We start from the raw sequence: 12,723 nt of genomic DNA, 5'->3' as shown, positions 1-12,723 counted from the left end.
TAATAATAATAATAATAATATGAAAAAAAAATTGTATTGAATTGAATTGTACGATCACAAGGAAAAAAAGTAGAGGGCACTTAATAGAAAGACACCTGGGAAATTCAAATATGCTGTATTTCAAACATTTTAAATTTATTTAAAAAACAGAGATTTCACATTTTCATTTGATTCATTGATACAAAAACACTCTCCTGTACAAAAACACATTGAACAGCGTCCAGACAGTCGTGGGTGACCTTGTATTAAAACAGCACTACCTTTGAACCAGTCAATAGAAAAGTTAAAGTTACTAAAAATTAAATGGCTTTGACATCCTTTTTTTATTTTTTACAAACTGTATTCCAAAGGTTATCGGTGTTAGATCCAAAGGTTCTCAGTGTTAGATCCAAAACCAGGGAACAAACGGAGGAACATCTCATCATGTAGAACTAGGCACATTTACTAGCGACTGCATTCAGACCTCCAGAAAGTGATCTCTATTCAAATCTCATTCTCAGCAAAAGCATAAAATGTTTTCAGAAGTCGTGACCTTCCATACATGGTCTCTGTCTCTTTACAGTATAAATAATGAGCCTTTACGGAGTTTGTGGCCTGATATAATAGATTAAATGTCTGAAATGCTGTAGGAAATGTGTGACTATAGTTTTCTTAGAACTGATTAATTGCATGTGAGTTTCAAGCTGTGTCACAGTAAAAGATCCAGCAACAGTGTTCTGAACAGTGTTCTCAACCATGTTCTCAACCATGTTCTCAACCATGTTCTCAACAGTGTTCTCAACAGTGTTCTCAACAGTGTAAAGATGCGTGAAGAGTGACTATCGAACCAATGGAAGAGTTCAAATAAAACCATGCAAGACAGAAAAGTCATCAGAGTTCTTTTCCAATCCAGTATGTGACGTTATGCAACAAAGACATCAGTGCCTCGACTGTCCTCGTCTCATCCTTCAACCCTGAACCTCACCATGTTACAGTCTGAGCTGATCTCCCCATGTTACAGTCTGAGCTGATCTCCCCATGTTACAGTCTGAGCTGATCTCACCATGTTACAGTCTGAGCTGATCTCCCCATGTTACAGTCTGAGCTGATCTCACCACGTTACAGTCTGAGCTGATCTCCCCATGTTACAGTCTGAGCTGATCTCCCCATGTTACAGTCTGAGCTGATATCCCCATGTTACAGTCTGAGCTGATCTCCCCATGTTACAGTCTGAGCTGATCTCACCATGTTACAGTCTGAGCTGATCTCACCATGTTACAGTCTGAGCTGATCTCACCATGTTACAGTCTGAGCTGATCTCCCTATGTTACAGTCTGAGCTGATCTCACCATGTTACAGTCTGAGCTGATCTCCCCATGTTACAGTCTGAGCTGATCTCACCATGTTACAGTCTGAGCTGATCTCACCATGTTACAGTCTGAGCTGATCTCCCCATGTTACAGTCTGAGCTGATCTCCCCATGTTACAGTCTGAGCTGATCTCCCCATGTTACAGTCTGAGCTGATCTCACCATGTTACAGTCTGCTGAGCTAAGCTCCCTCAATTGCATCTGTGAAAAAGAGATCTCCTCCCGCGGTGTGTGTGATGTGTGTGTTTTACATCACACACATCGTGCTGCAGTGCTCTCAGTAAGGCGGAGATCAGCAGAGAGACAGAAGAGAAAGAAATGAGCGAACACAAGGCAGAATACACTGTTTCAATGCCCGAGCGGAGGGTAGTATCTACAGTAACCCTCCGCGACTGGCATTGAAACAGCATATTGCCCGGCCCCGAGGTAAATATTCTGCTTATTCAACTTCTTTTCAACTGAAAACATAACAAAACATAATTATGAAAACCAAATAAAAGTATTGCTCAAATATATTTGCTTTAAAAAGTGTAGGCTAGAAGTTGAGTTGCATAGTCCATTTTGCGGTGAACTGTGTTGCTATGGCGCACCTCAATCAATGAACATAGCAACGCATCTACTGCCTGTCTGAATTAGCCTACATCTCTTTGGATGTTTTCTTTTAACGTCAAATCAATAGTCAGTTTTTCATCCCTCGCCTCTAGCCTTTAGGCTCATCTTTGCCCCTCGTAATCCCAAGCAGCCATTCAATGCATTGCGTGACTTGCGAGGCTTTATGTTAGGCTTATTAGGCTATGAATAGCCTAATATTAGCAACCGCAAGGCTGCGTATGATCTCTTGATTACTCCAGGTCGGCGCATTAATCTACAGCTGTGCTTAAACATCGGGCGGGATATACAGGCTCCTTTGTAAAAGAGACCTCTGTCTCAATAGGACTTCCCTGGTAAAATAAAGGTTTAATAAATAAAAAATACAGAAATAATGTATCCCTCCCAGCTAATCAGAATCAAGCATTTTCAAATGAAGTTGAATAAAAGGCAAGAACCAGTGATGGAGTGAGAGAGGGAGGAGAGCAGAGCCGATCCCAGACCCCACACCCCTCTCACTGGAGAAACGAACCCATGACCTGCCAGGTCCCTCAGAGTCCAGCCCACAGAGGCCTTCTGGAACGTTCCTCATGCACACAGACACAGAGGATGAGTGTGAGTGAGTGAGAGTCAGTCTTTTAGAGAGTCAGTCTTTTAGAGAGTCAGTCTTTCAGAGAGCGAGCGGTGGGGCCTCAGGAGCCAGCGCAGAGCTTGGCCCCCGGGTCCCCCTTGCGCAGGATCCTGTGTAAGCCAGGGGACATGAAGAACGGCTTGGCAGATGAGCCGTCGTTCCTCTCCAGGTCTTCGCCTGGACCAGGAAGCACAGCCGAGGACGAGGACGCGGAGGAGAGAGCAAACGGGCACGCAGAGAGGAGAAGGAAGAAAGAGAGACAAAAGAGGAGAGGACAGGAGTTAGTGGAGACAGTGGGTTAAGCAGTAGAGTAAATTAAGGTGGGAAAAATCGTTTTGGTTCAAGTCAGCCGGAACAACAAGTGGACATAGCCGTTCACTGGATGATTAGTCTGCAGCAAAGGCCAGGTTTGACAGAGGACATGCGTGCCATGCGTAGAGGACAGACCCTGCCTCTGCTCTTAGGACAATGGTCAGTGTTCACAAGCCGTGAATTGGAACGTGACACAAAACATTAAATCAACACTTCCAACATTTGCACTCTAAAAACTGCTGCATGTCTTTCAATTGACCATCCCTCACACCAGAACTAAAACCTATGGTGAAGCTGCCTTCTGCTCAGATTATGCAACGAGCTTCCGCTAGACTTAAAAAAAATTAAAAAACTCTGGCACCGTGGATACATTTAAGAAAAATCTAAAGACCTACCTGTTCAAAAGGGCATTTCCATTGAACAATAACAATGCAGGTTTTTAATTTTGTTATCATAATGTCATTCCTATTTTACATTGTTTTCTCATGTCTGAGAATTTTATGTTTGTTTTCCTGTTGTCTATTGTATTTGCCTTCTGTATTTCCTATGTTGTGTAAAGCACATTGAGAGGCACGTTGTGTCTGAAATGTGCTCTATAAATAAAGATTATTATTATTATTATTATTATTATTTCTACCTATGACCCAGGAGTGGCTGGAATATACAGTCAAATGAACTACTGTAAAAGGGTACTTACAGAAACAGAGGAACAAGGTGTCCACACACATGGCATAGACGTTAAAAAAGCCATGTGCGATCAGGTAGGATCCAAATATCACCGTCTACCAATGAGAAATGAGTTAAAGTCAGGTGGAGACAGTAACATGCGCTGTTAACTCAAGTAATAGCTGTGTAAGTACTGCTTATTACCAGCAGGGGGACCCAGTAGTAATTCAAAGATGGCACCTCCTCTTGAATCACTGGTATCTTACGAGTGAAGAAGAAGAATGCAAGGACACCTGGGAAATAGAACACAGCTGTGTTAATTTGCCAATTTCAACACCATCCCATAGATTGGTTACTGTGGAGAGAGAACTCACCAACACTCCCTGAAATAAGCAGTTTTCCCAAGAATAGTAAAAAGTCTGTGACCTTGTCGAGCACAGCCACCCTGGAGAGGAGAGACGAGCCAGAGAGGACGAGAAGCCCAGAGACCGAGAGAATCACAACAGCCCCATGACAGACAGACAGACAGAGAGAGAGAGAGGAAATAGAGACAGTCAGACAGACACCCAGGTAAACATCTCGACAGTGAGACAGTTATAGTAGAATAGATGAAAGGACAATGGACAGACAATAAAAGACGGTCTTACCTCACGACGTTCCTCATCAGAAGAAAGAAAGCGTCCCTGGCTGAAGTACAGAAGTTCTTCCCATATATTGCTATCTTAATGTGAGACAGGAAGTAATATTAAGCCACTGCCAAGGTAACCTACAGTACTGCTAGCAGACCACTTCATGATGACAAAATGAAGAGGTCAACATACTGTCATCACATTGAAAAGCTAATGTACAGTTTAATTTCTGAAACTACACATAAAGTCACCATGATGTAGGCGTTCCTGTTCATGAACTTGATAAAACGCTCCAGACACCAGAAGCAGCATTTGAGGCAGCAGAAGAGGAAGCGGGCAAATGCATTTTGAGCACCTGGGAAGAAATCATTATCATCAGCGTCATCATTATCATCATGATCATTATCATCATCATCATCATCATCTTAACTGTTGTCCTCAATATCATCATCACTAATATCATCAGTCTTAGTTATCATCATCATCATATGAATAGACTAGCTACATTAACATGGAGTAACTATGTGTGAGGACACAGAGAGTAACAGAACGCTTGAGGAACAGACCTTTGAGTTTGTGATCCAGATACTCCAGGACAATGCGGAACATCTGCACCACAGCCAGGATCAGAGAACCAAACGCCAAGGAACCTGTATGATACCTGTAACACACACACACACGCAAGCACGCAAGCACGCACACACACACACACACACACACACACACACACACACACACACACACACACACACACACACTGCATTACCAGTCTGTGTAAGAGTGTGTGTGTGTGTGTGTGGTGGGGGTGGGGGGGGGTGCACATGCCTGTAAGACCACTCTCACACACTACGTAGCTACCCAAAAAAACAGAGAGCACTAACACACCATGAAACCAGGCACGTGCACTCTTGGCCCTCAAGGGGGGCGAGGGACCCTGCCTTTTCCGCCTCTCATAGAGAAGTGACATTTTTCTGCATATTTATAAATAAATCCCTGCTGCGCCGAGCCCTCCCTGCCTAACAGATTTTGATTGAATGAAAATATCAGGTTGGAAAATAATTTGTTACTCCCTGGCGATGCCCTACCTACCCTCTCTCGTTTTCCTAGCTACCGCAGCGCACGCACCCTCTTGTGCCGGCCGCACGGAATCTCCTGCAGCAACGCAGAGATCTTAACATCAGTGAGGCAGGATGGGCGGACCACAGCTGGCGTGCGGAGTGGGAGGCGAACACCTCCCGGGATGGACTTACCCAGACCGGCGTGGGTGAGGCTTAATGGCCTCCGGACCGGCGTCGGACGCTTCCGCTCATTGATGCACAGATGGTGCTTAGCATCCTGTGCGGCGTGTGAGTGTGGCGCCGAGGAACAAGGACTGTCCTATATATCGGACACCCAACAGAGGGCGTGGCCTGATGGCAGTGGATGACGAAAAGGTGACATGGCTCCTGGAGGTGTGCCCGGATATATAGCCCAGGTGACCCCATCGGGGACAATTACATCCAACCCACACGAAGAAGAAGAAGCACCGCGTGCACTGTGAGCGAAACAAACGCACCTGCATGCGCATGCGATAGGCACTCGATACTCGTGAGAGTCAGTCTGTCGAGTAAATGTCTTTTTGAGGCAGACAGGCATGTTACAGGTACTGGCTAACATTAGTAAACATGTTCATTTTCGTTTTATAGTGATATATTGATGTTCTTTACCTTTTGCTAGTACTAGCCCTGACGCGAGAATCAGTTTCTCTCTGGTTCTCTCTCCCTCATGAGTTTTAATGTTGTCTAATTGTGTTGGTAGCTCGTTAACTAATGTAGCCTAATATTAGCTAAGTAACGTCATCTCCCTCTCTCTCTGTCCAATTAAAGAAAATAGGCTAATTGTTCTCTAATATCATCATTAAACAGTAACAGTTTCATTGTCGATCGGCTTCTAACCTAACCAGTCATCATTCTACTGGATTGCTGCAAGGTAATGCATCTTCATCACAGTGGCAACCTACAGCCCCCCCCCCCTCCCCCTACTGTGACGACTCTGTGACATTAAAGCATAGCAGGTACAGTTATCACAAGTAAACATCCTATCTAATATAAGCAGGCCTACTTGTTGCCATCAGCTAATGTTCTATAATGAGTGGGCATACAGGCTAATGGACTTAAACAGTAACAGACAGGGACATTTTAATTGTAGGCTTCTAACTGAACCATTCACTCTACTGGATTGCTGTAGGATAATGCGCACCGTCACAACATCACAGTGACAACCTACAGGCCCCCCACCCTCTACTGTGACTACTGTGACAGGAAATCACAGCATTATGGCTAGTAGTAGCCTATTTTATTTATTAATTTACATCACATTAAGGTAAAAATGTGCTGCACAGCCTAAGAGCCCTTTTTTAATCTCTGGCCCCTCTAACATCCACCCACGTCCCTGATGAGACCCCATCCAAGCACAATAATCACTAGGGGTGTAAGGAAATATCCATACACTTAAATATTGTGATATTTCGTGACACAATACTGTATCGATTCTCTGAAGCGCTGTATCGATTTTTATATTTCAACATGGTGACATGTTTTGGTGTTGTATTTAAGTCTCCGGCCGCTAGTTGGTAGCAGGCATTTAGCCATTAGACTTTCCCTTTCATTTCTCACAGGAAGTGGTGTTTCTTTTATATATATATATATTGTGTATTTATATATATATATATATATATATATATAAGCAATATTTGTTTATGCATCACATTGTGTGTTCTTTATGCTATGTTTTTTTTTTTAAAGTAGTAGGCCTAGATTGTTTTGGGGCGAAAAATCACAATATATTGCCTTGCTTATAGTATCCTAATACATTGCAATATATCGTATCGTCACCCCTGTATTGGGATACGTATCATATGGTCAGATTCTTGCCAATACGCAGCCCTCCTAATCCCCAGTGTTGAGACCCCGTACCCCCGGTCAGAGCACCCACCGTACGGCCCTGCTGAAGGAGGAGAAGAGTGGGCAGGCGGGGATGTCGCTGGGCTTGGTCAGGGCCCAGTAGTAGGAGGCGAAGGCCCCGGCCAGCGTGCACTGGCCCAGGGCGATGGTGAAGTTGACCAGCCACAGGAACGCCAGCAGGTTGGCCAGCTGCAGCACCAAGATGTAGCGGTGGTAGAGACTCTCGCCGCCGTAGAAGGCGAAGGTGCACTGGGAGCCCGGGCACAGCTTGGTGACGTTGGTCTGACTGAACGTCTGCGGAGGTTGGGAGAGGGACACACGTGTGACGCGGCGGTGTCATGGCGTGATTCAGCTGAGCTCACTCATATTGCCGTACATCGATATTGCAACAGGCTGTTAAGTTGTCTTAAGTGGGCCAGGGTGGGGTACTATTTCAAATCATTTCAAGGACTTATCTGTGCTTGCTTGATCTTGCCTGGCACAGTGGAACCAGCGGGCTGGTTCCAAACATCTCACCCCCACCCACTTGTCTGTCCAGGCAGAAACAAACTAAGGGAGGCAGTAGGGCTAACCTCTGGATCACAGGTGAGGTTGGCGTACATGCATTTGGGCTGTGTGGACATGACCTTGTAGACAGCGTCACCAGAAGACGCCAAGAAGCTGGGAGGTAAACCTGTTAAGGGCTGTATCACTGGGTAACGTAGTAACACCATCACAGACGTACACGCACTGTTTGTATAACACCATAATCATCACTGCAACTGTTCCCAAAGCAATGAAATGTAATCAGGTAAGAAAGTCTGCGATTGATAAGATGTTTTCTGCTGACTCTAGTCCAGTTTAGTCTGTTCTTAAGCTATTCCCAGTACCAGGACACATATGGTCAGACTCTAGGAATAGAGGGAAGACCAGGTGCAAACAGTAAAAGCCAACTAGGCACTGATGCACGGATGTATACGGGCGTAAGACTGAACTATGTATAGAATCCAGCCACACCGTGACTATAAAGATGGCCCAAACTCAATGCTATGTTGTCCGATCAGAGTACACTGAATCTAGTGTGTCGCTGTGACTGACCCAGGATCTGTCTGCTGTTATACTCTGAATGGAGTGTGTCTCTGTGACTGACCCAGGATCCTGTCTGCTGTTGGACTCAATAAATCTGGAGTCTGATCTACAATTCTGTTCCGGCGTTATACTTCCTCTCGGCATTGACTCTTCAATACCAATCATCCATCATTTATCAGTGATCGTATGCACACATGCTGGTTTAAAGGATACACCGCTGTGACTGCCCAGTAGGCTATGCAGATGGCCAGCAGCACAAAGGTGATGACTGGATAGAACAGAGTGGACATGATGTAGCCAATCGCCCTAGAAATAGAGAGAGAGGAGAAGAGAGAAAGAGAGAGAGAGAGATAGAGAAAGAGAGAGAGAGAAAGAGAGAGAAAGAGAGAGAGAGGAGAAGAGAGAAAGAGAGAAAGGAGAAGAGAGAGAAGTAAGGGCATGGAATACGTCCTTGGTGGATTGGTCCGTGTAACAGCGTTAGCGCCGAGCGCTCACTTGCTCCCCTCCTTCAGCAGGGCGATGGCGATGCGCAGTCTCCTCCTCAGGAATATCAGGATGATCACGATGACCGCCTCGATGACCGCCAGCGAGATCACTGCAACACAAATCACAACACAACACACGTCTATTTCCTTGGCAACACATGAGCACAAATCAGGGTCTGACAGATACTTCCTGATAAATCAGTGAATTGATTGCCTTTACTTTACTTCAGTGATTTACAGCAACATAAGGCACAGCTCTAGTTGTAGTAGGTTCCTTGCGCCCAGTGTTGATTGATTAAGGGGTTGCCCTTTTGATTGATTGATTGATTGATTTAATTTTTTTTATTGATCAGAGTAAAAGTATACAGAGTAAAATCATACATGTACACATCTGTCAATAATACAGTCACAAAAAAGCTCAAGAGCTTGTTTCCAACTCACTGAAGACTAGCCAGGTCTGACTGAGCTGAAGGTAAACCCGGAAGTCTGTCTGGAAACCGATATCAGAGATGGTCATGTCTACATCTGGCTTCCCTCTGAGGGTACTGAACTCCCAGTAGCAGTGCCAGATACCTGGGAGAGAGGGAGAGAGAGAGATAGAGGGATAGAGAGAGAGAGGGAGAGAGAGAGAGGGAGAGAGAGGGGGGGAGAGAGAGAGGGAGAGAGAGAGAGAGGGGGAGAGAGAGGGGGGGAAGAGAGAGAGAGGGAGAGAGAGAGAGAGAGAGAGGGAGAGAGAGAGAGGGAGAGAGAGAGAGAGAGAGAGAGAGATGGAACGAGAGAAACAAAAAAAACAGAAAGAAGGAAAAAAAACAGACATCAGCTGAAGTTCACCATGACAACAGAGTGAGAGGGATGTGGGAGACAGACTTGGATGTACGAAGGCGTAGGCAGAAGTGTAAGCAACATGTCCCGCCCGTTTCTAAACACTGCTCTGTATGTGAAAGTGTGTACTTACCAGTGTCATGTGGGCTATGTACTGCATGAGCTTCTCTGAGGTCAGTTCCATTACTAGTATTTAGTCAGAGTGGCCACTGGATGGCAGTGTAGAGCCCTCAATGCGATACACTGTGTCTGATACTGACCATAGCCCACCACAGCAATGACCCCGAAGATGATGAGCCAGAGAAGAATGCCCGCGGTGAACCTCAGCAGCAGGATGAATGTCAGGCTGACCACCATGGTTATCACCAGACCTCTGTAGGGACACACGCACGCACGCACACAGACACACACGCGCACGCACGCACACACACGCATGCACGTACACGCACACACACACATGCTTACACACACGCACACACACGCATTCACGCACACATGCGCGTACACGCGTGCACACACACACACACGCACATTACAACAACAATAACTAAAACACTGAAGTACTATCACACCGCTACAATTATAACTAATCTGTGACTTGTGTGTTGCGTCTTACATTAAGATCCAGTACCAGGAACTGGCATAGTCTTCAAAAATCTTCATGCCAACCTCCTTGGCATCCAAGAGACTGGTGATGCCACTGTGAGGGAGAGAGGGTGGGGGGTGACGAGAAAAAGGAAGGAATGCAAGGAAGAAAATGAGAGAAAGCCATTTGTGTGGGTGAGTCAATGATCTAACGTTGTTTTGCTGTCAATCTCACTGGCACACATAGTATAGGTCATGGCAGTGCATGTTATAATGGTACTTTTTAAGTCAGATGAAATATAAGTGTGAATGTATCTATTGCAGTACTGCACAACACACTCCATTATAAACATGCCCAAGTTAGTGTTACCGAAGCACTAGGAAGCAGCGATGTTTTCAAAGGTAGCGAGTTACTACAAAAGTCTACAGCAGCAGCAGATACCCGTTATGTCAACTGGAGGACTCATAGATGGGCTTGTAGATGAGGTAAAAGTAACCTTACAGTATACAGGGATACTTTTGTCCGCAATATAATGTGAATATCTTACGATGTGAGTCCCTGTTAATGCATTATTAACTTTGTAAGCTAATAGTATCACTAATTTATGAGTAGAAGGTTCTGAAACTTATTGCAGACAGATTAGCATCTCCAGGTACGACAGGCGGCTCTAGCAGGAGTCTAGAACCGACGATGCCCAGCACGGTGCTGAGATTGTCCTGAGTAAATACTCATTCTCTATCATAACTATCAAAGATACATTTGTGTGCTTGCTAAAAAAAGTACACATACTAGTTAATATATCTTTTATGGTACTTATTAATAGTAAAGTATTAATAGTAGAAATTGCAATATGAAATAGTAAGAGAGACAAGAGATGAACAGATCATGAACAGAAAATAAGAAAAGGAGAATCGTGAACTGAGATGAAAATAGAGATAAGGAAGTAAGAGCTCAAATATCTCTTTAGTGAGGGTGAATAGTTTTAAAATGGCGATTCAAGGAATGGGTTGTTAAAGGGCACTATTGGGTACAGTAGAATAGCACACCAACAAGTCCATCCATTCTTGTGACTTCAACAAAGTGCCAACACTGCTTCGTTGTTATGCCTCCAGAGCGCTCCATTCATCACAAAATGCTCAGCTAAAACATTTCACAAACCAAGAGGTATGTGGAATCTAGCTGAACTCCTCCAATCAGCAGAAGAATAGAAGGCTTCTTGACTGACTGGGAGACCGTGTAACTGGCCTGAAATGCTCCGGCCTTGGAGGAGCTCTTGGTATTTGGGGGTGAAGCTTTGTACTTGAATGCTCAAACCTAACTGTGATTCTGATGGCAAAGGGACTACTCTCTCTCTCTGGCGGTCACCCTACCCAGATGACGCCATTCAGCATATCTTAGGTTCCAGATCTTTTCAGGTTGGCAAAACCAGTCATAACAACAACAGTGCCCCATTCATAACAACAAGGATAGCATCCACTGAGTGAACGTAACAAGGACACCAAAGAAGCAGAGTCTGACAAGGTCAGGACACAGAGAGAACAGACAGAAGTTCAACAGTGCACAAGCACCAGGCTGTCCTGGGATTCAAGGACACATCTCTTCTGTCAGGAGACGAGGTAGGAGAGACAGAGGACAGTGTCAGCACGAAGCACATTCTCAAGAAATCAGTTGAGTTTATCCTTGTGAATTGGATTTTAATTCAACAATGTCATCTGTCTGGATGTCAACTGTGGAAGCCTATCCATGTTCAGACAGAACTTGTGTAACTGAGGTAATAGAACTTGCAATATTTATGAGCTGTCAGTCAGATGACCTATGGAGTTAACATGGCAATCAATGCATGGGTTATTCTGATGTTAAGGATGCTATGTCCTGTTAAACTAAATTAAATACTTGGGACAGTGTCACAGAGTAAACAAAAGCCAGGGGGAGCTATAACACTCTCAACTCAAAAGACCAACATCTTCATGGTGAACACTGATAATCTTTGTGCTGGGCTCTATGAGGACTTTAGATAGCACTATTAGCTAATAGCTAATAACTAATAGCAGCTAATAGCAGTAAGTTAGCACCACATCACAAACATCTATTTGAGATCATCTGTCCTTTTTCCTGTCCATAGACACACATATGGAGAGGAGCAGGGTCATGATTTCCCATGATGCACAGGGAGGAAGGTTAGTTTGCGTCACAGTTCTAGGCTACAGAAGAGCAACGGATAAAGGTTGAAAGATTTCGAGACCTTTCCACTCCTTGTTGCATGGCGGTAACTTGGCTAGAAACAAAAAGCATGGGGCAGATTATTCCCTGGTGTCAAAATCCAAACTTAATCAGATCAGTGCAAACATGGAATTGTCTGTGTGCTAATAATGAGAGCTCAATGACCTGTGACCTCTAACACAAGCATAACTTAGTACTGTACGTCTGTCTGAACTGATCCACGCATCAGTCACACAAGCAAATCTATACTGTACTTGAAGTTGCATTAAAAAGCAAGATGTAGGCTATGCATGGAAATCTTATTGAAGTACCTATTCGATTTTTCGATGCATTTCCATGCAAACATGCTAAGATGGCTGCCGATATCGATATGCTTGAATTAGCCACACATAACTGGGCGTGAGCAACACACCCAGTTATCCTACC

General features: G+C 44.6%; 1 protein-coding gene across 2 annotated transcripts in view; it reads right to left on the bottom strand.

Annotated features, from left to right (window-relative positions):
* slc44a5b (solute carrier family 44 member 5b) overlaps nucleotides 1-12,723 on the bottom strand; it is a 46,474-nt gene that overhangs the window by 1,877 nt on the left and 31,874 nt on the right. The window contains exons 9-22 of one of the 2 annotated variants that reach the window (XM_084436299.1): nucleotides 10,108-10,191; nucleotides 9,752-9,864; nucleotides 9,111-9,242; nucleotides 8,680-8,779; nucleotides 8,398-8,490; nucleotides 7,689-7,776; nucleotides 7,148-7,410; nucleotides 4,741-4,835; nucleotides 4,426-4,529; nucleotides 4,193-4,266; nucleotides 3,920-3,990; nucleotides 3,750-3,838; nucleotides 3,577-3,661; nucleotides 168-2,744 (exon numbers count right to left, since the gene is read on the bottom strand). In XM_084436299.1, the coding sequence (XP_084292425.1) occupies nucleotides 2,629-2,744; nucleotides 3,577-3,661; nucleotides 3,750-3,838; nucleotides 3,920-3,990; nucleotides 4,193-4,266; nucleotides 4,426-4,529; nucleotides 4,741-4,835; nucleotides 7,148-7,410; nucleotides 7,689-7,776; nucleotides 8,398-8,490; nucleotides 8,680-8,779; nucleotides 9,111-9,242; nucleotides 9,752-9,864; nucleotides 10,108-10,191 (1,507 nt within the window). In that variant the 3' untranslated portion in view covers nucleotides 168-2,628. Of the gene's footprint in view, nucleotides 1-167; nucleotides 2,745-3,576; nucleotides 3,662-3,749; nucleotides 3,839-3,919; nucleotides 3,991-4,192; nucleotides 4,267-4,425; nucleotides 4,530-4,740; nucleotides 4,836-7,147; nucleotides 7,411-7,688; nucleotides 7,777-8,397; nucleotides 8,491-8,679; nucleotides 8,780-9,110; nucleotides 9,243-9,751; nucleotides 9,865-10,107; nucleotides 10,192-12,723 lie in introns of those variants that run through there. The other variant, XM_084436300.1, reaches the window with a different exon arrangement.

The sequence above is a fragment of the Borostomias antarcticus genome, assembly GCF_949987555.1.
Source record: "Borostomias antarcticus genome assembly, chromosome: 3".
Lineage (NCBI taxonomy): Eukaryota > Metazoa > Chordata > Actinopteri > Stomiiformes > Stomiidae > Borostomias > Borostomias antarcticus.
Note: the sequence above shows the minus strand (reverse complement) of the source record. Positions and strands in the feature narration are given on the sequence as shown.